A 24,473-nucleotide genomic window follows, 5' to 3' on the forward strand; every position below is an offset into this window, starting at 1 on the left:
GGATTTGAGACTGTTAATTTCCTGTCAATGTTTAGATGGTTGATAAAGAAATTAAATGACACTTCAAGGGCACTTGTGTCCTTTTCAAATGTCACATAACAGAAGATTAACTGTTGATTAATAGCAGATATTGGATTGTCATATTTTAAAAGTTCAGGTAGTGAATTATCGCATTTTAAAGTTCAGGAATCAAAGTGACACTAGGCACAAAATACAAGGTACGAATCGAAAATTTTCCCTTAAAATAATTTTACTATAAAACTTGAATTTGGGATGGGAAAGAAATGGGAAAGAAAGACAGAGTGGAGAGAGAAAGTAAATGCATTTTTATCTGGATATAAACCCAAAGGCAAATATTTGGGCTAAGATGGGTTGGACTTGGATAAAAAACTTGTGCCCGAAATGTCGAACGGCCCAAGCAATGTGAGCCCAGGCCCATCGACACCAAAGAAAAAACAAAAAAAAAAATTGACCATTAGTTAGTCAGTATGGCTGAAGCTTCTCAGTCTCCACTGGAACTCTGGAAGTGGAAGCAGACTCCAGTCGACAATGCACGCACATGACTGGACTGCTCAGCAGCTGCAGCAACCGCAGCAACCAAGCATGGAAACGATGCTTGGCCCTCGCCCACCGCTGTTCAACCATGCAACAACTCAAGGCAATCCACGCTCTCTTCATCGTTCACGGCTTCCACCGCAACAACTACGCCATCAGCAAACTCATTTCCTTCTGTGCCCTCCCCGTCTCCGGCAGCCTATCCTATGCCTCTCTTCTCTTTCACCAAACCCAGTCTCCCAATTCGTTTATTTACAACACCCTAATCAGAGCCTACTCTCGCGCTTCTCTACCTCTGCTTGCTCTTGATTACTTCCGTCTCATGTTGTGCGACCACAACGTCGTTCCCGACCAACACACCTTCCCCTTTGCACTCGCCGCCTGTGCAAGCATCTCTTGGGTCCCTGCCGGAAAGCAAATTCATAGCTGTGTCCTCAAGAACGGTTTGGCTTCCTTTAGCAATCACGTTCAGACTGCCCTTGTCCGTTTATACGTGGAATGCGTCGATTTGGATGGTGCTCAAAATGTGTTCGACGAAATTCAGAAGAAAGATGCTATCCAATGGAACGTTCTTATAAATGGGTATCTTCGTTGGGTTTCTGCTTCTGAGGCTCTGAATATTTTCCGTAACATGTTCTCTGATGTGAAGCCTGATGAGTTCTGCATTGCTACTGGCCTCACAGCTTGTGCTCATTCGGGAGCTCTTCAGCAGGGAATCTGGATCCATGAGTACATTAAAAAGAGGGATGCTTTCACCGAAGATGTGTTTGTGGGGACAGCACTTGTTGATATGTATGCCAAGTGCGGGTGTATTGACAAAGCAGTGGAAGCATTTCGGTGCATGCCCAAGAGAAATGTCTTCTCGTGGGCTGCAATGATCGGTGGCTATGCTGTGCATGGGTTCGCAAAGGAAGCACTTCATTGCTTGGAGAAAATGCAGGAGGAAGACGAGCTTATGCCAGACGGGGTTGTGCTTCTTGGGGTTCTTACAGCTTGTAAACATGCTGGTCTTCTGGAAGAGGGCCTTTTCCTTCTAAACCATATGGAGTCTAAATACGGTGTTGTACCAAAACACGAGCATTATAGTTGCACTGTGGACTTGCTTTGCAGGGCAGGCCGCTTAGATGAAGCTCTCAAACTTATAAGAAGAATGCCAATGAAGCCACTTGCTTCTGTTTGGGGCTCATTGCTCAGTGGTTGCAGCATGCGTGGTAACGTTGAACTTGCGGAGCTTGCAGTTGAAGAGCTCCTACAGCTTGAGCAAGATGCATTGGAAGAAGATGGTGCTTATGTTCAACTATCAAACATTTACTTGGGTGCACGGAGATCTGAAGATGCACAGAGAATTCGGAGATTGATTGGCGATATGGGGATCAAAAAGACACCGGGATGCAGTGTCATTGAGGTGAATGGGGAAGTGAATGAATTCGTTGCGGGGGATGTAGTGCACCCTCTTTGTCTTGAGATACATGAAATGTTGGATTTGTTGTCGACCCATATTATTCATCACCCTTTGTATAACAGATCAAAGTGCCTGCATGCGTTCACTAGATGAGTAATAACCCACAATTGATACGGGTGTTCAATTTATAACACAATAGAGTTCGTATTTTATCTGGTTTTGAGATGGCGTATATATTTTGCTACACTGTATTGTAGTCTGAATTTCGTTTACAGCTAAATCTGGTTTGTTCATTTCTCTAAGCGTTTAAGTAGAACACAGGAACAAGATTAAGGTTTTATTTCTTTTTGTTTTTATGCATATTGTTTTCCCCCTCTTATTTAATCATCATGTCTTACATTTTATGTGTGTGAGAAGTTAGGCATGGTTCCATCTGTTTGTGGTATCTGCCTTTTCACTTAGCACGGAGCAAATCACTAGAATGCCTTTTTTCTTTTTAATTTGAAAATTAGTTAATTCTCAAGTTTCTATCAATATATTAAGATAACATACTCTTTTCTGTGGATAATGTTGTAAATTTTTTAATGTTGCTGCAAGACTCCAACTTGATATTTCTGGTTTATTTATGTCATAGTTGCAACTTTATAATAATTTTGCAGGCCTGCAACTTGATGTTCTGGCGTTTTATGTCCTATTGGCAATCATTACCTAACTTTTTGTTTTGTGCGTGGCAGAATATTCATCTTCTTGAGAATTATGTGCCCACCTGAATGGTTAGTACAACTCTACATGGGAGTAGTCCAATTCTTTTTCAGCCATTGCATCTTTCTCTGCAATAGCAACAAGAGTTGGTTGGTAGCAGGCTAGCAGCTGTTTGGGAAGCATTGAGAGAAAGAGTTCAAGAAGTCATCTATTGTGCAGTGGAGAAAATGTTTCTGAATATCAAGCTACTTTGGATGCTAAAACTTTTGGAAGTTCCACTTCAAAAGAACCAATATGTACCTTAAGTTCCTGCATTTTTTTTTTTTCGAAAAAGATAAGGTAAAATTTTATTAAAAGAAAGGAGGAGAGTATACAAGAAGTATACGGGAAGAAAAGAAAAGAAAAAAGCACAAAATGCTCCCAACCCAAACACCCAAAGCAAGGGCCTAGGATTTTGGAAGTTCATCTTGAAAATGTGGTATTCCCTTCAAATAAAAAGCCAATGTTCCTTGTAAGTCCCTGTTAAATTCACATTCTTGTCTTTATTTTCTCCTTCTATAAGGGTTGTGTTTGTGTAGAGAATGCATCAATAAAGTGTAGTTTTCCTTTTATGTCATGCTTTTCTGTATTGGGGTTTTGGAAAGCTAATAATTAAAGAATATATATAGTTTTTGATAGAAAAAGCTAAAACTTAAATGAAAGAAAGAGAGATGCCTCTCTTTTCTTTTCTTTGTGTGATTTATGTTTAGAATCTTTGGATTACTTACTGTGTTGACATTTCTTTCTATTGATTTCAAATGAATAGACGAATATCCAGCAGCAGACTTCTATTATTAGTAGTTTAATCTATTCCTTGGCTAATGTTTGCTTTTGTGGTTTAGATATATAATAGATGTGGTTCTTTCTGTGTTCTAGAGAAGAAATTCTTATTTTTGATTGGTTTTCAGTAGGGCAGCCTAAGTGATTCCTCAGACCGAGCTCCCCATTTAGGCAATGGCAGGTACTGTTATGTCTCCCAATCCTTCCCTCCCCTTGTTTACTGCTTAGATTTAGTCAAAGTTACCATGTTGTGACTGATTGGTATGATTTGTTAACCATCCCTAGTCATTCACCTGGATGCTATGAATCTATAATTTACAATACTCAAATGAGGCAACAAATATTAATGACACCTTATCCTTTTCAAAAAAATAAATAAATAAATAATGGGTATTTCAAAACTCATATAAGTTGTGATGAAAACATGTATGCCTAAACACACACAGACACACACACACACAATAATTCTGTCTATTTGGTAACATCTGCATACGCATGGTTGGGTGTTTTGGGCTACACTAGGAGACGAATACAATTCAGGTTATTTCAAGAACCCAGAAAAAGTGGCTTCAAAGGGAATTCTCTATCTGGTGAGTGGTGATATCTATGTGCCACTGCACGTTCATTATTGGCCATTAGATTCATGTCTATCTTCACTCCAAACAATGTCAATAGAATCCCAAGGATCCAAAAGGCCAACCTTGTGTGAAAATCTAATTGCAACAAACTTCCAATGCCATATCTGTATATGCAAATATGACAGGCTGCTGGCTATAAGTGGCATCCACCATTCAATACACTCCCCCTAGACAATGTACACTAGGAGGCGCTGCTCATCAAAAGCAGAAAAACCGAATCGAACAGAGGAAACGGAAAAAAAAAATCCGGTTAACCGACTGATTCAGTTTGGTTTCGGTTCAGAATATTGCGAAAAACCAAAGGACCGGCCAACCAGTTTGGTTTCAGTTGACCTAGAAGAAAAACCAAAGAATCAAAGTGATCAACTGGTTGACCGATTGATTTGGTTCAGAATATTGCAAAAAACCCAAGGACCGGTCTGGTTTAAAAAATATGCTCATGGCACCCCTAATTAGGAGTTCACCTGAATAACCCATCAGTCATAATCATCTGATCTGTTGCCCTTATTTATAGGAATTGGACAAGTTTATTGCATCATATTCTGTTTTCTATGGCATCTACATATTTCTGAAAAAAGACCAACTGTTTTAAGTTTTACTGCACATCTTTATGGTTGCACATTTCTAGGATGTGAGCAAGTATGCACACAATCCAGCATTTGGCATCTGAAAAAGTATTGTTTGTCCCATTATCTAAGCAGAAAGTTTTGAGTTTGAAAAAAACGGACTGTTTGGGCGTCAATTGTCTGGAAGAACAGATATTCAAGAACTGGGTACAGATAGTGAGAGAATTCAGTTTCAACTTTTTAGTGTTATAAGTTACCGCAGTCAAGAGTGTGCTTCTGATTAATCCCCATGTAGTCTCAGTCAAATGGGTACCCTCTGGATCAATGCTACTTGGGATTCTCAGCCATCTTATTCTTATTCTATTACAATTTTAATGGAGGGTTGGGAGATTAAAATATAGGAAAGAATGATCTTGTTCCCCGAAAGGCATGAGCAGTCACATGGGTCTTTATCTTCCACAGCCATGTAATTTAGAAGGAAAGTTTTCTTGCCACTTTCGTAAGTCTGAAGCTTTTCCTATGTCTACAGGTAGACAGAGAGCCGAACTGCCATTTGTAATTTGTACTAGCGACCCTCCTAAGTTCTAACTCCAAAAAAATAAATTAATATCACATGGATATGAATAAAAGAAATTAGAAAATAAAGAAGTCAACAACTTAGAACCGTGTGCCAGGACCCAGTTTTGCAGATTCAATCTATCTATATGAATATGACTCTATTATAGTATAGATTACAGAGGTAGAGGAAGGAGTGAGGAGTCCGGATGCCATATATAATCAATTCCTATGGTGTTTTCTGGTTCTGGGGTAGGGTATTAGTAGCGTTCCGTGGGTAGCACTAGCAGAGCTTAGCTTAGCTCAGGAACGTAGACTCTTCCCACCTTCTAAGTGCTGGCACTGATTTTTATTTTTATTTTTGTACATGATAGTGCTGGCACTAATCTCCTCTCATTTTTTTTGCACACATTTATTTTTAAATTAGATTAAATTATTAAGAGTTAAAAAAATCAGAAAGAAACAAAAAACTCTCTTAGGTGTCAAGTTTCTTTAATAAAATCCATCATTACTCTCTAATAAATTGAATCTGATCATGATCATGCAAGGTTCAAAATATTGCAACATATTAATGGGTGTGTATGATATGGTATGTTCTAACAAGTCATTGGTTCCTGGAATGCATATAAAATAGTTTTTTTTTTAAAAAAAAATTGTTAATATTGTAGCATATAGGATATCGTATCGACCATAAAATAATTATTCTAATAAGAAAATATTACCAGTTTCATAGTTTGTGATTTGTGTTTTTAATGGTTGGATAATTAGATTCTTTTCCCCTATGGGTGGGTGTATAGACTTTTTAAATGAAAGTTAGAAAAATTACATAAATAGAAAATTGATATATTTTACGTAATGTGATGGTAAAGAATAGGGAAAATCTATAATGCAGAAAAGATATGGTATGGGAAGAGTTTTGACCAATCAAAATTCACCCATGAATTTTGATAAATAACACCTTATTGGCTACCGTACTTGTGATTCTAATTGACTGGTTAGAAAATTTTCAGATATCATATCTTTTTCATATCATAGTTGAAATAACTATAATGTGGATCTATGAATGATCGGCGTTATCCATAGATCCATTAAAATTTTCAAAAATTTAATTTTCATGATTTTTTTTATAATTTTACAAATGCAAATAAATTTAAAATAATAATTTTAATAAGAAGAATTACTGATTTTATACTTGTATTTTTTTTTGTTGTTTTGGATAGTTTAAGTGCTTAAAACTTAAATGTTTATATTAGTGGTTAAATTGGGTGTAATTTGAGTGATTAATTTTGAAGGGGTAACCACTTAAACTTTATGTCTTTTGTAATCAATGGTTAACCATGTTACTTACTGATATTAATATTAGTAGTTAAGCATATAACATACGTCAATTAAGTTTTAAGCCTTCTGTAATATTTAATCGATTAATTTATAACTCATTCACTAAAAGTCAAAGCAATAAGTCAGTCGTTAAAAAATGACCAATGACATAATTTTATATATTCCTATATGTTGGTTATGATATATTTCTTCATAAGGACCATTAAAGTATGTGATTCTTATATTTTATTTGAGATTTATATTTAGTGTTATTGATACATTTTTATAATATATTTGAACTTTCATAACTTATTTGTATTTTGCTATTTTCCCTGCATCCACGTGTATCCAAAACTTATCTTGATACATTTTTTTTAATTGCCTTTACAATATTGTTAGCGAATAAAAATCTAATAGCTTAAGCTTTTAGGCTAAATAATTTATTGAGATGGTATCAGATATTGTTTGATCAAGTGATCCAGTGTAAGGTATGAATGGGCCTGCACATTGTCTACACTCCTTTATATTTGGTTGCAATGCAAATAAATTTGCACTGATGCAAAATTATGGCAGTGCAAATGGTTCCATTGTATATTCTTACCTATTTTTGTTTCAAATTTTAACTTATTTTATTTGATTGCAGTAAAAATGAAGTAGAATAAAGTAATATTCAAAACAAAATTAAATGGGAATTTGCATTTTCTTCATTTGCACTCCCATGTATTTGTATTAATGCAAATAAAATTGCATTGCAACCAAACACAGCCTTAAGGGCTTTGGCACGAAGGGGGAAGGGGCATAAAATCCATTTCAGGGACCTCACCTACCGGTCTAAACTTTTAAATACACTCTACGTTTCTGATAGGCCCTTGAATCTTACAACTATAATACCGAAACGGCATATACCTGAAAAATTGATAAAGTATTAATCAAAATTCACAGGGGTTATATTGGTCAAAGTTTTACCTTTCTGGCTTCATAAATGGTGGCCTTAAAATCACTCTTGAAACCTTTCTCCTCTCCTTCCATTTGTGTCAAATGCTTGAGAAGTCTTTTTTTGCCATTAATTTACTAGTAGGGATTAAGGTTCAAAGTATCTATATGTATTAGTCGATACTTGTCGTTCTAGAAGTTTCCTGATATGCCTTTACAGAGGGTATATCAGGGTTCTGACCCGTTCAGGGGGTGGAGGAGCCTTAAACTGGTCCCCTGAACTGGTTTTGGAAATAAAAATAAAAAAAGTATCGATATTGATATTTTGAACCTTGGTAGGAACTCATGCACGGGCGTTAAAGAGAAGTTTGAAACAGAAGGTTTAAAATTATTAATTAACAATCAATAACAAAACAGAAGGTTTTAAATGAATTTTTTTTTATTCTTAAATAATAAAAATCACCTCTTTATAAGTTAACAAAAGTACCAAATTACCCTTTATTAACACTGAGAAAATGATATATAAACTAATTAATCAGAGAGAGAGAGAGAGGGATGGGGTAACGTAGCAAATAGACACAACATTTCTTGTATATGATTATTACATATTCAGCCATGGTGGATTAATGGAGGGGAGGTGTGACATGGCATATTTTGTACCAAAATGTAAAAAGGAAAGATGCTCACATTTGATTTTTTCTCCTCTCCCACTTTAATACTACATTAAAAAAAATAAAAACAGAAGAGGAAAAAAGTCTTTGGCCTCCCCCACCACTCTAATATTTATTTCCTATGAAACTAACCAAAAAATATTCTTCTTCTTTGTTAGTTTCTAATTCTCCAATGGAACTATAATGAACCTTCTAAACTTCTAACTTCTTTTCCTCTTTATTCCTTCAAGTTCTATCTTATTCATTCTGTAATATTCTTTCCCGAGTCCCAACTAAACTGGAAATTAAATGGACTTGTCAATACATCCAATCTTTGGGATGCATATTTACATCCTACATGAGCAGGGGAAGCTCCTCTTTTGTTGAGACAATAAAGTTTGATCTGTCATCGGATTTGAGTTATGGACACTCAAATAATTGCATGCCTATCATGTTCAGGTATAGAAAACTCCATTGAAGCATGGATGAGCACCGATATCGTCAAGGTTCAAATTCAGGGTCTATAGGCCCTCCACCCCTCTTCAGGAAGTAGAATTGTCAAACATGCTTATGTGTAGAAAATATAACACTACAAGAACACAGATCATTGAAATAAAAAACAAATATTTGAGAAATAGAAACACCTAGATGAAAGGGAAGCTTCAATTCAGGCTCCAAACACAAAAAAAAAAAAAAAAAATGCATAGAGAAGAAAGGATCACTACAAACCAATTACATCCACTCAGTCAAATACTTCAAAGTTAAACTAACCATGTACCAATGAAGAAAATCCCCCACAAAAAACTACAACTTTAGCAAACCCAACAACCTTAACTTTGTTTTGCTATTGTTCCAAGTCCCAACTTCTTCCCTTCTTCCCTAGATGACAGAGCACTGTTGCTTCAGGAGTCTTTACAAAACAGGTACTGGAGAAGCTTCCATCTTCCTCACGCAGGGCGTCGATGGGATTTTTTTTTTTTCACAAAGTATGCTATGCTGGGGATAGAGAAATGGTTTACCAATTACCACTTTACCTTTCTCACGTAATTGGGCAGGAAGGAATGCTGCCAAATTTACCAAATGATACAAAGGAATTCACTTGTGATGGTCATTGAAGGATAGATATGTTGAAAGAGAGAGAGAGAGAGAGAATGGTATGGACAACCCTGGTTTCAAGATTCACATCTTTTAACAAAAAGTTATGCTTCTTTAAGACGTTTGATTTTCCAAATTGCCAAATGCTAAAGCTATTAGAATGCACTATATTAACAGGAGTTGATGCCTTCTTTGGAGTATAAGGAGTTGATGCCTTCTTTGGAGTCTAAGGAGTTCACATCTCCGCCCCACAGCATCTCTTGGTTTTGGTATTATCATCGGGAGATATTTTCAATACATGGCAGAGATGTGAACTCGAGTCTAAGAGGTATTTAAAAGTGTTCAAATACATGGGCAGGAACCAACTGATGCGTGGCTTAATTGATAAGTTCTCTGACTCATCAGAGTAGAGACCTGGGATCAAATCCCGCTCCCACCAGGGGTTTGAGGGTTAAGGAAAAGGGGATGGGCCACCCCTCTTATGTAGCCTCATGAAGCGAAAAAAATTAAAAACGTGGGCAGGAGACGCTTTAGAAGCCCAAATGTCTCTGACTACACTTTATTTCACACCCATTTGATTGATTGCTGCAACATTCACTATATTTGAACCATTTTGTAACCGTCTCTAACAAAGCAGGCCCTCCTTTTCTCTCTTAAATATATTTGAACCTTTTTGTAACCGTAGGTGTATAAATTAGATGATTTAGGTGTAGTATGGACGTTGCCCCATAATTCAAATTGATGTCAAAACCCAAAATTGTCGATCTTACTTGTTTTATAAGGCAATCCAAACCTAATTAGCTGTATAAAGAGACGAAAGAAATTAATAAGAGAGAATCAGAAAAGAACAAGGTGTGCCACTGCCATTTCCTTCACCAATGCAGAGCAGTGTGCCACTGCCAGGTGCAGCCGTGCAGGTAGTTAGTTACCCATACCCACAATCCACCCTCCTGGATTGAGTTGAAAGTAAGGTTGCAGGTTCAACGGCGGATCACAATGAGCGAGACGAGCTCTAACTTTATAAAATATGTAACCCCATCAATGTATCAAGTATCAACCCCACCACCACCACTCCACTCCACCCTTCCCGCCTTCTTCTCTCCCGTCACAGCACTTGACTACACTCACCAGTCACCATCCACAGAGTTGCAGCTAGGCAGATGGGGATGGGGGGTGGTATGGATGACTACCCTCGAAAGCCACATCAACAGAACCAGAACAAGACTAGGCTCAAGATCTTTCTCCTGGTAATTTTCACCAATCTTCTCACCATCTACATCTTCACTGGTTCGTCCTTCAACTTAAGCTTGTCTGATCACACTCACCATCCCTCTCTCTGGGAGTTGGATCCCAAGGCTCTTCTGCAAGAGCTCAACTCCACTCAAGCCCATCTTGCCTCCAGCAATACCCGTATTGCTCAGCTGCACCGGCAGCTCATCTCTGCCAATTCGCTTTTAGAGACCCTTCTCTCCGAGCTGGGTGGCCGCCTCCAGGAGCCCACCGAGCCAGTGAAACCCTCTGGGTTCAGTAGTGTTCAGTTGTCGGGTGAGCTCAAGCTAGCAATAAGCCCACACAAGCTCCCACTGGGGTATGCTCCCAGGGTGGGCTCCGACGAAGTCTTCCCCCCAGTTGGTGCAGCTTGCCTTCAATTCCTAGATGAGCTGAAACAGTACATGACATATGATGTCGGAGGTGAATGCCCAGTAGATGACGTTTTTGCACAGAGGCTCATGCTAAAAGGGTGTGAGCCACTCCCCCGCCGGCGGTGCCACCCCAAGTCTCCCGTCGGATACGTAGACCCGACCCCTCACCCAGAAAGCCTCTGGGCAACCCCTGCCGACACCAGCATCATATGGGATCCTTACAGCTGCAAAAGCTACAAGTGCCTCATCGATCGCAAGCGCTCCAAGGGTCACTACGATTGCAAGGATTGCTTTGATTTGGAGGGCCGGGAGAAGAGCAGGTGGATCGTCGACAATGGGGGACTTGATTATGGGATTGACGAGGTTTTGCGAGCCAAACCACCTGGTACGATTCGTATTGGGTTGGACATAGGAGGTGGAACCGGCACATTTGCAGCCAGGATGAGGGAACGAAATATCACCATCATCACCACCTCAATCAACTTGGACGGCCCGTTCAACAGCTTCATTGCGTTGCGTGGCCTGATCCCTCTCCATCTTACTGTGTCACAGAGGCTCCCTTTCTTTGAAGGAACACTGGATATTGTGCACTCCATGCATGTACTCAGCAACTGGATTCCAGATGCCATGCTTGAGTTTACGCTCTATGACATCTATAGGGTCTTGAGGCCTGGTGGGCTCTTCTGGCTTGATCGTTTCTTCTGCCTCGGGTCACAGCTGAACGCAACCTATATTCCCATGATTGACCGTATTGGGTTCAGGAAATTGAGGTGGAATTCTGGCCGAAAGCTTGATAGGGGCATCGAAATGAATGAGTGGTACTTTTCAGCCGTGTTGGAGAAGCCCATGACTTGATTCTTGTTGGCCAAATGAAGGGTGGGGGAAATGCTTCCATAAATAAATGTGAAAAACTGAGACATGATGGATGAAAGGGCCATTTGGACAAGAGTTCCAAGATTATGAACAGGGGAAAAGGCAAAAATAGGATCCTACACCATTACACATTAACATGTGCAGTGATAAATGCGAAGACCACTTGGGGTTTTTGTGATAAGATTTCAGTTTTCAATATCCAGAGAGAGAGAGAGAGAGATGAATGTTTCTCCTGAAAGGTTTTAGTGTTTTCTTTTGATGCAGATAAAATAAATTTAATTTATCTCAAGTAGAAGAATTTGGTAGTAGATCCTTGTAATTGTAAAACATGGATAAGATATCCAAGCCGTATGTAGAAATAGCTTTCTGTAGAAATATGCATTACCCACAAGCTCAGCCTAAAAGTATTGTAAAATGGACTTGAATATGCTTCATAGTGAATATATAGATCCTTAACACCTTTGAGTTCCCCTGTTTTCAGTTTCAATTCATCAGTTTTAACTTTCTTTCTGCACAACATAGTGCCCATCTGTCAAAGGCTATAAAAACATGACCCTCCCAATTTGCACTCCCATGCATTTGTTATTGGGGAATCCTCTTCCTAATACAAACAAAGCATTGATTCTTTTCATGAGTTTAAAAAATATCAACAATTGTACTCCTATGGGTGTTCTGAAACAAAAAATGAATTTGATCTAAACCTTATTCTAATATCAATATCAAAAATAATAAGCAAATTCAACCCATGTTCCCTTTCTAATCCAGATTTGTTGATTCTCCTTCATAACAGGGACTTAAATATTGTGATTGTCCTTCCCAATAAGGACTGACTATTAAGATCCAGATAGTCTCCAAAGTAATTTAGAGAGTTGAAGGAACCGACTTCTTCAATATCCAGCTAGACAAACACATTCTACTCAATGTGGTTCCACCTTGTAAGCTGGGTAACCACCACTATAATCAAACAAGTCATCGTTATAAGGATGTCGGGGGTGCCCTCCACCTGTTCCTCCATAACTTGCCGAAGTAGAAGCAGAATCAGCATTTGGATTTAGACCAGCCAACTGCATGATGTTCTCAATCTCTTTCACCACTTCACTCATCATTGGGCGGTCAGCTCCTGATTCTTCCACGCAGCTCATTGCCAGATCCACAAATTTTTCAAATCCTTTGAGGGTGGTGCCTAACCCAATGGCTGGGTCAAGAAACTCATGAAGGCCGTATAGATCCTTTGTTTTATCAATAGCCATTTTCACCTCTCTGACAATGTACTTCCCTCGTTCTATTGGTTTCCTTGCAGTTATCAACTCTAACATTACCACTCCAAAGCTGTATACATCACTCTTCTCAGTCAACTGCTGGGACATATAATATTCAGGATCCAGATAGCCCTGCGCCGAGATAAGTTTGGTTCTTGTAAGGAATTGAAGCACACTTTAAATCACTTTAAATCCCTTCTATAGGCAAGATGTGATTCTTTTCTTTTCTTTTCTTTTCTTTTTTTCTTTTGTGTGTGTGTGTGTGTGTGTGTGAATAGGGCCTTGGTTGATTCGTTACTCACCATTGTCCCCTTGACTTGAGTGGTGACGTGATCCTTTTCATTGTCACCCATAAGCTTGGATAGACCAAAATCAGAAACTTTTGCATTCAAGCGGTCATCCAAGAGAATGTTGGTTGACTTAATATCTCTATGTATTATGGGAGGGTTGGCATGTTCATGCAGATAAGCTAACCCTCTGGCTGAACCCAGGGCTACTCTAAGTCTCCTTGTCCAATCCAACCGGATTCCTGACTTCCCTGCATATGTCATATGTGAAAATAAATCAAGTTCTGAGCTATGGGGATTAATAATGATCAAAGACTTGGTTTGTTGATAATATATGATTTCACCATGGAAAAATGCCAGACACTCATACAAACTTAGGCAACATGGAATTTCCAGATAATGCAGGTAGTAGTTTTTATTTCAAATGGAGAAAAAATCATTACAAAAGCTAGGAATGAGTTCAAATACCTGAAAGGCTTTCCTTTAGGGTACCATTTGGAACATATTCATAGACCAACATTTGTTCATCTCTCTCGAAACAAAATCCCACAAGACTGACAAGGTTCTTATGATGAACCCGAGATAACAACTCTATCTCAGTTTTGAACTCAATGTTACCCTGCATTGATCCTCGTTGAGCTCTTTTAATGGCAACCAATTGACCTGTGGAAAGTGTTCCTCTATAAACCTGTTAAGGTATTATCATCAGAATACATGAGCTATACATATTCAAAACAAGAGATATAGAAACAGGTTTACCTTCCCATAACCCCCTGATCCAATAGCATTGGCTTCTGAGAAACTGTTTGTGCATTTCTTAAGCTCATCAAATGTGAACCATCTTGCTCCTTTTAATTGAGGTGTGCTGCCACTACTGTTGGGGTCCCAAGAAGCTGCATTATTATGGCAATAACATTCACAATAATCCTTAAGAACTAAGAAGGTATACAAAGCAGAGACAAGATATAAGCAACTGGAAAACTTATTGCAAGTAAATCATGTTCTTACAGAAAGGCTTGTTTTGTTCAACACTGTCCGCTCTTCTCTTTTGGCGGATGGCATAATATCCAGCACAGAGTAGTGCGGATACAAGTAGAAAACCACCAATTGCTGCTCCAATTATAACTCCAATGCTTACAGAATTATTTGATCTTGAGGATAAGTCTAAATGATAAATATGGAGTAAGATCCATTAGAGTGAAATTTAACAATAGTACATCAGATTACTTTGGTCATACTAGGATCTGCTTTTAATTACCTGCAAAGGCACCATAAGGTGATCCAATGAAAAAGAATGGCCCAAAACCCTTTGGGGGCTTAAATGTTTGGTTGCTGAGCACAAATCCAATATTCAAAATCCCCAATTCATTGAATCGTTCTGTTCCAGAAGGAAAGACTTCGAGATCCAAGTCGAAGTAGTTATCTGAATCCTTTCTAGGATTACTCAGGGAAACTGAATCAACTGGAAGTTGAGCCGTTTTAAATGAATTCATAAGTGAACTTTCTAGAGATATATAGAGGGATTCATTACTCAAATCAGAGAAAGAGGGAGCTCTGAAATATAAGGTGCCGTTGTAGGGGAATGCACATTTACAGTTGGGATTGGACATTTGACCTGAAGGACAGGAAGGGGGTAGACAATTTTTTGGTCTTGTAGAATATGTAGGAATAGATTGCTGTGAAAGTGTGCAGTAGTTGGTTGATGGTCCGGTTGATGAATCACAAAAAGGATTACCCTGTAGGCTGAATAAGAAATATTACAAAAAGAAAGGGAAAAAAGTGAGAGCCTTCCCTTACTTTTTGTGATAAGCATAGTAAACTGATATACCAAAAGAAAAAAGGGAAATGGATGCCACCTACAAACTTTGAAATTGACAGATAACTGAAAGAAAATCCTTAGTTAAACTACCCGTGGAAGTAATGAAATTAAATAAAACAATGAATGTGGCTTACAATAAGGAATTACTATATCCTCTTCCTTCCAAAACATTACTAATGAGATTGTTCTGTAAATCAATTAGCTGCAGTTGACCACTGTACTTAGCGCCAATATCTAATGTACCATTTATCTGATTGTTCTTTAAATTCCTGCCACCACCAAATTTTCAAATAATTAGACTCTAAGAATCATATATGCAAATGATGAGGATATATCTCCTATTTTGATGCTTTGAGTAGATAAATGTGCACTACAAACTATAATTTTTGTATGCCTGGGCGTTTTGATCTATTTTTTTTCCAACTAGATATAGTACTGAAAGTTTGAATGCCAATTTATACTCACACACTCTGCAGCTGAGGAATGCTGAACACAGCTGATGTTATTTCTCCTTGAAGATGTGTTCCTTCCATTGCTCTGCATTATGAGATTTGTTATTTGTGATGAAATTTACACACACACACACACACAGAGAGAGAGAGAGAGAGAGAGAGCGAGAGAGAGAGAAAGAGGAACATACAACGTGGTCAAGCCTTGTAAGGTTGAAAACCATTGAGGAATATCTGATGGATCAAAACTATTATTGCTCAAGTCCCTATCATGTCCAAAGCATATTTGGTTAGTAAACAATAGAATGGCATTCTATAGAAATTGTACAGACCACAGTGATTAGATTTCCATCTTAGGAGTAGCCATTTTTTTGGGATAGGTGCATACTTTTGTTTATAGAGGAGAACGATGATTCATATTTCTTGGAAAATAATTCAAGGATGAAATTTCTTTCATTTGCATCTCACAGTTAATATATGTGTCCCAATGGTACCATATCTACTTACAAATAGTTGAGAACATTCATGCCTGTAAGGTTAGGCATAGGACCTGTCAGTTGATTGTTGGACAAGTGCCTGAAAATGGAAAGCCAAAACTCAGTTATTGTGAACTAAAATCACTAAAAATAATAGTTTCATTTCATTCCTGAAACAAGTGTCAAGTTTAAGGTAGCAGGCTATTTTTTACTCACAGCTCTTGGACATTAGTAAGGTTATTGAGGTTTGAGGGGATGGTTCCAGTTAATGAATTCCTGTCAAGGCGCCTATCACAAAGATGAAATGATCAAAACATGAATGCAGAAAATCCATTGGTACTAGAAGTTTTGGATGGATTGACTTTTAAGTGGCTGGAAATACTCACACAACCTCCAGAGTCTTGACAAGTCCTAGTGTGGAAGGGATGCTCCCAGTGAGTTGGTTACCATCAAGTAGTCTGTGAACATAATCACTTAGTATATCTGGACAAAATATTTATAATTTCTTTGGATCCATAATGGGAGTTCACTACATGTCTGCTAATCTATGCCCAGTTCACTAGTATCTGTACAACATGACACACCAGTTGTAGTGTGTATGTTTGCATACATATTATTGATCACTGTTAACTTTCCCTTTCATTTACATTATAGTAAATTTCTATATTTCCAATTTTTGCCAATTTGCTCTTTCTATTACCAGAGGACTTCATTAATTTTGAGATAAAAATCAACTACATGTATGCCATACTGGTATCTATATAGTTTAAGAAGCTCTGAGAAATATGAGGGCAAGAAACAGGAGGAATTAGTCTATCATGGCTAACTTAGTTGTTTAACAGAGCTTATGTAAAATTAAAATTTCAGATTAATGGAATAACTTACATATAATAATAGAAAGATAAACAAAAGAGCTCAATCAATTATTGGTGGATCAAATTTTGAATGTCACTATGAAATTTTGTGAGGAAGAAATTGGTCAAAGATTGATACATGATTCCATCTTGTTATACAACAAATTTTACTTATGTTGAGGAGTGGGCAATTGATGGAAAATTTAAAGGAGAAAAGGAAAGACCTTCCCATGGCTTTGTTATCTTAGAGTTGAACAAAGTTCCCAGGGTGACAATTGATAGGATTTGAGGAAGGAGTTTTAAATGGATATACTATAAATGAGGACCTGAAATGCTTTCAATGAGAACAAATTGTAAAGATATGATCATCCATTCTAAGAAATTATTGTAGATGTATAAACACAAAACTATTTGTGGTTTAATAAAGAACAAAATGAGGACATATTGAAGAAATCCTTGTTAAGATACAGATATGGCTTCGTAAAAGCAAGCTTCCAATTAAGAAAATTGAGCTTGTGAGCTGTTATAGATATATGAGTGCAAACGGATCAAATTGAATCAGATATTAGGTATATCCAATTTCAATTTGTTTATATTTAGATTCAAATCAAATCTTAGCCATTGGATTTATATAAGATTTCTATTGAATTTGGATTGCAATCGCATATTGATTAGGCTTTCTAAAATAAACACAAAAATGATACAAAAATTAAACATTATTAATAAAGTGAAGTAAAAATACCTTTGGTATTATCATATCATGAACGAAATGAATAGAAAATAATTTGTTTGAAACTTGAATCTATAACTTCTAAGTAAAAATTATATTGTTCTATTTACACACTAGCATCAGTAGCATGTATGCATATAGACAAGACAATCGTTTAATGGAAAAATAACATTTTCTATGGTAGCTACCTCACTTAGAGAACTTACACATGTATAAGAACCATGTTTGGGTTGAAAAGTCGAGACGGGATGGTGCCTTTGAGTTGATTTTTGCCAAAATGACTGCACCATGGGCATAATTCTAATTATTTGGACTTAAAATGACTCCAAGTAAGGAATAAAACCAATTCAATTGGACTAAGTTTAGACATACAAGTGTTTGGTATGGATTAGCATGTCTAGGCCAGGCGTGCCCCCACTAGATACAGGAATCGTTCCTGTAAGCTTGTTGTCAGCTAGATCCAACCAATAAAGTTTAGATAGATTACCAATGGAAGGTGGTATTTCACCACTGAAGCTATTAGAATTTAGAGATCTGCAGAGAATGACAGTGCATAATTTCAGACAAATCCTCTTCAGAAAAATAGAGCTAGAAACATCTTGCATTAGAATTGCTAAATATCTAATTTTTATCGGTTAATGCAGTATAAAAAAATGTGAGATAAGGCTTGGCTGATGATGATGAATGCAGTATCACAAAATGGTTTGAATTTCTGAATCTTATCCCTGACATCCCAGTACCTCAGTATATTCGTTATGATACGACTAATGTCCATTCACATTTTTTGGTCATTCAAATCATATTTAAATAACATTATGGAATGGAAGACAGGTAAAAACTTTGAACTGTGTACTAACATATCATATAATTCTGCAGATGTGGTTCTTTGAGATATCTGATTCATATTTGGATTTATATACAGAGATTTTCTCAATTAGATATACTATAGCATGAGATCTGGTTTTTGTAACAGCTATTATATTCTGTTCTGAACTGACATATGAATGTTGCTTCTTTCTTTTTTCCTTTTTTTTTCTGGGGTAAAATAATTCGTGATGTTTCAACCTCTATGGACTGAAAATTTGTTTGAATGGGTTTTCTAACATTTACATAATAACTTGTTTTACTTGAGAAAAAAATGCATGGAAACTTGGGGGTGTTTGCAAATGTTAATGGTTTTATTTTCTAAAAAAAGCAACTACCACATCAGAAGAAAGTGTATTGTTTTTGCTGACATGGCAGTTGTTTTTTAGAGAAGAAAACCATTTGCATTAGAAAGAACCTCCTTAATGGTTACAACATGCATAATTATTTATTTATTTTGAACTAAATCATATGTTTACAGAGGATTGACTTTAAAAAATTTGGAGAAGAAGGATGAGGAAACATTTGAAGTAATAATATTTAATTCTATTTACATTGGGGGGAAATTATTTATACAAACTTATTAGGGCAATCAGTTATTATACTAAGAAAAAAAGGTGGTATTTAATATGGTATTTACTCAAGGGAAAAAATGTTGAGGAGAATTAATAGTTTTATAACTTTGGGCCAAATTGTTGTCCAAAAATCAGGATGCAACTAATTACTTGGTGTTGTTTATGGTATAAGGTAATTAGACCCTGAAGAAACATGATGTTTATGCTTCTATTTGTTAAATTATTATTGATAAATTCATGGCTAGCAGTTAATCAGTTTCAGAGAGACGTGGATAAAATATTTTCTACTCAACTATATAATTTCTCCTTTTATTTTTCATAGTTGGTTAAATGGTTTAGTGTGTATATTTTCATGTTTGATTATCATTTTCTAAAATTTTGGTGATACTTCTGATGTTTCCAAGAGTTGAAATTATGTTGCAAGAATGTTAAAAAATTTGTCGTGTTTCCATATATTTGGTACAGGAGGTCAAATAACTTGTCCACAACATATTAAATCATAAGGAACTGAAAGATGGTTCTTATTGGGCAATAATGGAAAGATGGAATTAGGAGATTATTAGAAGCACTTTCAACTTAATTATTGGAAAAAATAATTTTCAAGAAGAAATAAAAGGAAGTTTCAAATAGCATATTTAAGGAGCCTCAGGATCTTCATCCTCTTCATCTCCTACTCAAATGAGATATATGACTGCATGACTTTATCATTTATTGAATGTCAAGAGATGAGAATTCATGAGAAAGAGAATTTTTATTAAATCATTCGACAAAACAGAAGAATTATCTTTCAAATTCCAAAATCTTACAAAAAAACCAGTTGCTTCAGAGATCCTATTGCATCTGGAATCGGCCCAGAGAAACTGCACCCAAGGAGGATCCTGATATAGGAAGAAAACTAGTTGGTTAAGTCACTTTGTTCTTATTACAAACTAGTTGAACTTGAACTAATATTTAGAAAAGTATATGGATTTCTTACAGGTTCGAAAGCTTCATCAAGCTCCCAATTGCTTCCGGGAGAGAACCAGTCAGACCTTTGTTGTAAGATAGATCTCTGCATGAATCAACTGTTAATTAGGGATAATTCTTTTCATAAGATTAAAATCATAAACTATTACATAAAAAAGAAATAAATTGAAGATAGCCAGTGGGTAATTCTTGGGGGAAGGGGGAGGCCATCTGGTCAGGTTGTTCCATCTTCTTGTTTTAAACCTGAAGCAGAAAGTTGTTAAAGATATCTTGGTTTAACGGGAAAAGAATGTGAAGTACTAATAGAAGACTTACAAAGTTTGTAGCTCAGATAGGGACCCAATATCCCCAGACAGCTGGCCCTCCAATCCCATGCTTGACAATGTTCTAAACATTGAAGTTGGTTGTGTAAGGTATAAAGTGAGAGATTCAGAATAAAAGATCATCCATAAGTAGTATATAATATTTGTTAATGTTATCAACTTACATGGAGATTACACGGAAATTGCTATTACAGGTAATTCCTACCCAATTGCCATTGCAGGGATCTGGATTATTCCAATTGGGTGGTGTATTTTTCCATAGTCTCTTGAATGAATTCAGAGCAGCAGCTGCATTAGGAAAAACAAAAAGAAAGAAATATTATACAAAGATCATTTTCTGGTGCCTATTTACTAGGAATAAGAATTCTAAAAGAAAAGTATGATGGAGTGAAAAGAAAGAATAAAATCAGTGCCAACAGCAGTTTGGTTAGGAAAACGAGATTTTTAAGCCTTTTTGGCATACAAAATGGTCACTTATAGCCTAAGGTACATGATTATCTCTTGCAAATAACTCAAACTTTTTCTTACAGAACCTTGTCCCTTCTATATGGGTCACTACATGAATCCTGTTTTACAGTTATTCTCTATCAAACTCAACAGAGTAATTAACTTGAAATTGAATTTGTGGACAGTTTAGTGGCCCTCTCTGATACAGTTATTCTCTATCAAACTCAACAAAGTAATTTACTTGAAACTACAACCATCATTCCACTTTTCTATGCTGAATAAAATCAGAATATCAAACATACCATCTTGAGGATCTGTCTGTGCAGCTGCAGATGAAACTTGAAAGAGAACAACGAGCAGGAACGCCTTGATTCTTTGATCCATTTGTCACAGAAACCCAAATGTCAAAGAGATGACAAGTTCTATCACAGTTTCATTGGTGGGCGATTCTTACACAACTGCTGCAAAACTTGAAAACTCCTTTGTTTTGAAGTCCCAATAGATAAAACTGTATTCTTTCTCATGTACCCTTTGGCTATTCTAGAGATCCATCAATTGTTTTCATGTATCTGTTGTATGACAAGCTAAACATTGATTAGAACCCAGGAAAACTACTCTCTTAGCTCTTCCTCCTCTTTCTTCTTGTTCTTTCTCTTCTTCTTTGACAATTTCAAATTTCTTCCCAATCATACCTGGTTCTTTTAAACCATATAAAAAGGCTTACATCTAATTTTCGTCATGTAAATATCTATATTGTTTATAAGTATTCCCCATGAGCAATCGATTTTGAAAGTCTTACCTAGCAGTTGCAGGAAAGTCAATAGTTGTAGGAGAAAAAAAAAGCATATCACAAACTTGTTAAATTCTTTTTGAAATATTCTTGTAGTAGTTGGATGACCATCTCTGCACATCACTATATTTTGTTTGGTTGCATCCTTGTGTTTATTGATCCTGACGTCCTGTCATCTTTTTATATCTTTGGACAAAATAATATAGACTATGTATGTGTGTATTCATCATCTATACGAGAGTAGTTAAATAAGAGGCCCTCTGCCTACCATTACCCAATGTTGGTCCCAGTAATCTGGGGTCTTGGGTGTCCTTACTCCTTAACATTGTAATTCCTCTGTTCACATTATAAGAAGTTTCACTTCACATAGACAATTGATCTCTACAAATGGGAGACCGGGATTGTCTCAGTTATGGGGCCACCAGTGAGGTACCACTTGGCAATTAGTCTCCATGGTGGGACCTTATCCTCTTAATATAGGACACGTGGCAAGTCAAGGCTACAATACAATCTTACAGGTCCATAGGGTCCGGAGCCAGGTATTGCCCTGCCCCTCCAAGAATCTTTGGTGATTCAAGGACCACCAACCAGCCACCTTACAAACCCATAAATACAACCTGGATGGCTGTTCCAAGGAAGTGATAACAAATAGAATAGTACCACTTGGCAATTTGATTTAGCCTGGTCTTCATGGACCCAATGACTCCAAATTTCTTTCGGGTCCCCGATATGGAAGTTGATAACAATAGAATATTACCACTTGGCAATTTGATTTAGCCTGGTCATCATGGACCCAATGACTCCAAATTCCTGGTCGCCCTGCTTAACGAAAAAGAGTAGCGGAAGTATGTAGTTGGTGCAATGTTATATTCATTTGACTTTGTCACCATGGACCAAATTGCTGGTTCATTATTTAAAGAAAAAGAAGATTTCAAATCAGCCCCCGATAAGATTGTCCCTCACAATGTCCCACAGCACATTCCCACCCATGTATGGGGAAACATCTTTCAATGATGATATCATCATTTTTGGTATTTTCATCAGATGATGTTCCTAATACACGGCAGGTGAAAACTACAGCCACCACGATTTGTTTGTACAATGCTGACCCAGATCCCCATGTTGCTTGGGTGAGCGATAAGCATTGACTTATTATAAGGAGGTCATTACCCAATTCCCAAGGAAACAAAGACTCGTAAGGAGGTCAACGAGGGATGAGAGAGAGAGAGAGCAATGAGTGACAAGGATAGGGTTTGAGTCATTAAATCCGATTCATATTCAGTTTATTGGTTCCGACCTGAATAAGAATTAGGGCTGTAGTTTGGGAGGAGGGAGGAAGGGGGTGTTTTTTGGGGTTTAGGGTTTTTGTGAGTAACCTGTAATTAATCTATATTATTGATTTTATAGTAAATTTTTGCTTCTCCTTCCATCATGGGTGTAGACTAAACTAAACCACGTAAATCTGTTTGTATCCTGTTTCTTACTTTTGTTTATCAGTACTGTTTTACTTCGTTTTTTGTTTATCATTGTCATTTAGCCAAAATATTGGGTTTCTAGTGAAGTTTGTTTTAGTATTTTGACTTTCGAGGGTCAATTGGATTGGATTTGGTCCCGGTCGAATGTGAGTCCATTACAAATGGACCTGGTCCAATCCAATCCAATAAATAGATTGGACCATTTTGGATCGGTCTAGAGACTGTCCAATCTGTTCAAATTCTTGTTAATTTAGATTGGTTTCAACTCAAACCTGGTCCATTGACACCTATGCTTTTATCTTCTATCAATGGACCAGATATTGGCTCAATCCAATATAAATTCAGTATGAATGGACCAGGTCCAATCCAATATATCATATTGATCCATCCAGTCCATTCAATCCGTCCAACCCAAAACCGGTCCAGACACCCCTAATCTGAGGTGCTTAATGTCCTTTTTGCAATATTTGACTGAGGCCTTCGATGCTAGCAACTTAGCATTGGTCCTCCATTCGGGTTGGGTCCAAAAGTGAATCCATGGTTTTCAGTTTTCAGTTTTCTTTTACATAATTCAAAGTGAATCTATAATAATAAGGGTAAAATACAAAAACCTCCCCTAAAGTTTTTGATAATCATAAAAGCTTCCACTATAGTTTCATTTTAACAAATACCTCCTCTGAACTTTTGAGAAACTCAACAAAAACCTCCCTTTTGTCACTGTCCCATACCGAAAACGTTAGATTGATGCACCAGTTTTTTCCAAATATCTATTCTACCCTTTTATATATTATTTTACATACAAAGTTACTGAAATAATCGCATTTTAACTCAACAAAAAACATATTTCAATAATTTTGTATGTAAAATTAATGAAATAATTGTTAAAAGAGGTTTTTGTTGAATTAAAATGGAGTTATTTGAGTAATTTTGTATGTAAAATAATTTATAAAAGAGTAGAATGAGTATTTAAAAAAAATTGGTGCATCAATCTAATGTGTCAATGACAGAAGGGAGGCTTTTGTTGAATTTCTCAAAAGTTTAGGAGAGATATTTGTTAAAATGAAACTATAAGGGAAGTTTTTATGATTGTCAGAAAATTTAGGGAAAGTTTTTGTATTTTACAGTAGCCCTCCCCAATCATTACAAAGACAAACAAATTTGAAAAACCAACCTAGAGGAGAATTTATGAGTAAATTTAATTTCTACAGTACTAGTTTGGTAAGTTGGGTTTTGAACATAAATTCAGATGAATTGGTGTTGTCAATTACTTTTCTATATGGGGATAATGCTCAGAACATTATAAGTAGATGTTTGGTTAGAATCTGGAAGAGACCAGTCTCCGGATCATCGTAAAGAAGATGCATAAGAACTGAATAAAGAAATGGAAGATCTTGATCACTTCTAGGATCGT

At 36.8% G+C, this 24,473-nt stretch overlaps 3 protein-coding genes across 4 annotated transcripts; 2 read left to right on the forward strand and 1 right to left on the reverse strand.

Moving 5' to 3' along the window:
• The first annotated feature begins 454 nt into the window (after positions 1-454).
• On the forward strand, positions 455-3,351 carry LOC104593887 (putative pentatricopeptide repeat-containing protein At3g28640). Of its 2 annotated transcripts, none has more exons than XM_010253951.3 (2): positions 455-2,110; positions 2,692-3,351. In XM_010253951.3, exon 1 carries the CDS (start codon positions 560-562, stop codon positions 2,108-2,110), a length of 1,551 nt encoding a protein of 516 aa, XP_010252253.1. In that variant the 5' UTR covers positions 455-559; the 3' UTR covers positions 2,692-3,351. The 2 variants fall into 2 exon arrangements, with proteins under 2 accessions (XP_010252253.1, XP_010252255.1); XM_010253953.3 differs by having other exon boundaries at positions 463-1,960; positions 2,692-3,343.
• A 6,719-nt stretch (positions 3,352-10,070) lies between these two features.
• Positions 10,071-12,218, forward strand: LOC104593885 (putative methyltransferase At1g29790). The gene has a single exon (XM_010253949.3). The coding sequence runs from the start codon at positions 10,393-10,395 to the stop codon at positions 11,728-11,730; it is 1,338 nt and encodes a 445-aa protein (XP_010252251.1). The 5' UTR covers positions 10,071-10,392; the 3' UTR covers positions 11,731-12,218.
• A 296-nt stretch (positions 12,219-12,514) lies between these two features.
• Positions 12,515-21,469, reverse strand: LOC104593886 (leucine-rich repeat receptor protein kinase HPCA1-like). Its single transcript, XM_010253950.3, has 19 exons — positions 21,100-21,469; positions 20,515-20,638; positions 20,343-20,414; positions 20,038-20,112; positions 19,868-19,939; positions 17,995-18,156; positions 17,829-17,903; positions 16,425-16,496; positions 16,255-16,326; positions 16,070-16,138; positions 15,754-15,828; positions 15,579-15,650; positions 15,248-15,382; positions 14,553-15,037; positions 14,303-14,458; positions 14,054-14,187; positions 13,763-13,982; positions 13,310-13,545; positions 12,515-13,139 (listed from the first exon to the last, which is right to left on the reverse strand). Exons 1-19 carry the CDS (start codon positions 21,179-21,181, stop codon positions 12,666-12,668), a joined length of 2,862 nt encoding a protein of 953 aa, XP_010252252.1. The 5' UTR covers positions 21,182-21,469; the 3' UTR covers positions 12,515-12,665.
• Positions 21,470-24,473: the final 3,004 nt, after the last annotated feature.

This window comes from Nelumbo nucifera, chromosome 5, assembly GCF_055504915.1.
Source record: "Nelumbo nucifera cultivar China Antique chromosome 5, China Antique-T2T, whole genome shotgun sequence".
Classification (NCBI taxonomy): Eukaryota; Viridiplantae; Streptophyta; class Magnoliopsida; order Proteales; family Nelumbonaceae; genus Nelumbo; species Nelumbo nucifera.

Coding starts and splice junctions, on each gene's coding strand:
- LOC104593887 (XM_010253951.3), top strand. CDS start 560: ATGACTGGACTGCTCAGCAGCTGCAGCAACCGCAGCAACCAAGCATGG.
- LOC104593885 (XM_010253949.3), top strand. CDS start 10,393: ATGGGGATGGGGGGTGGTATGGATGACTACCCTCGAAAGCCACATCAA.
- LOC104593886 (XM_010253950.3), bottom strand. CDS start 21,181: ATGGATCAAAGAATCAAGGCGTTCCTGCTCGTTGTTCTCTTTCAAGTT. Junction 15,651..15,753: donor TTACAAGGCTTGACCACGTT/GTATGTTCCTCT, acceptor CTCATAATGCAG/AGCAATGGAAGGAACACATC. Junction 15,383..15,578: donor ATTCCTCAGCTGCAGAGTGT/GTGAGTATAAAT, acceptor TGGTGGTGGCAG/GAATTTAAAGAACAATCAGA.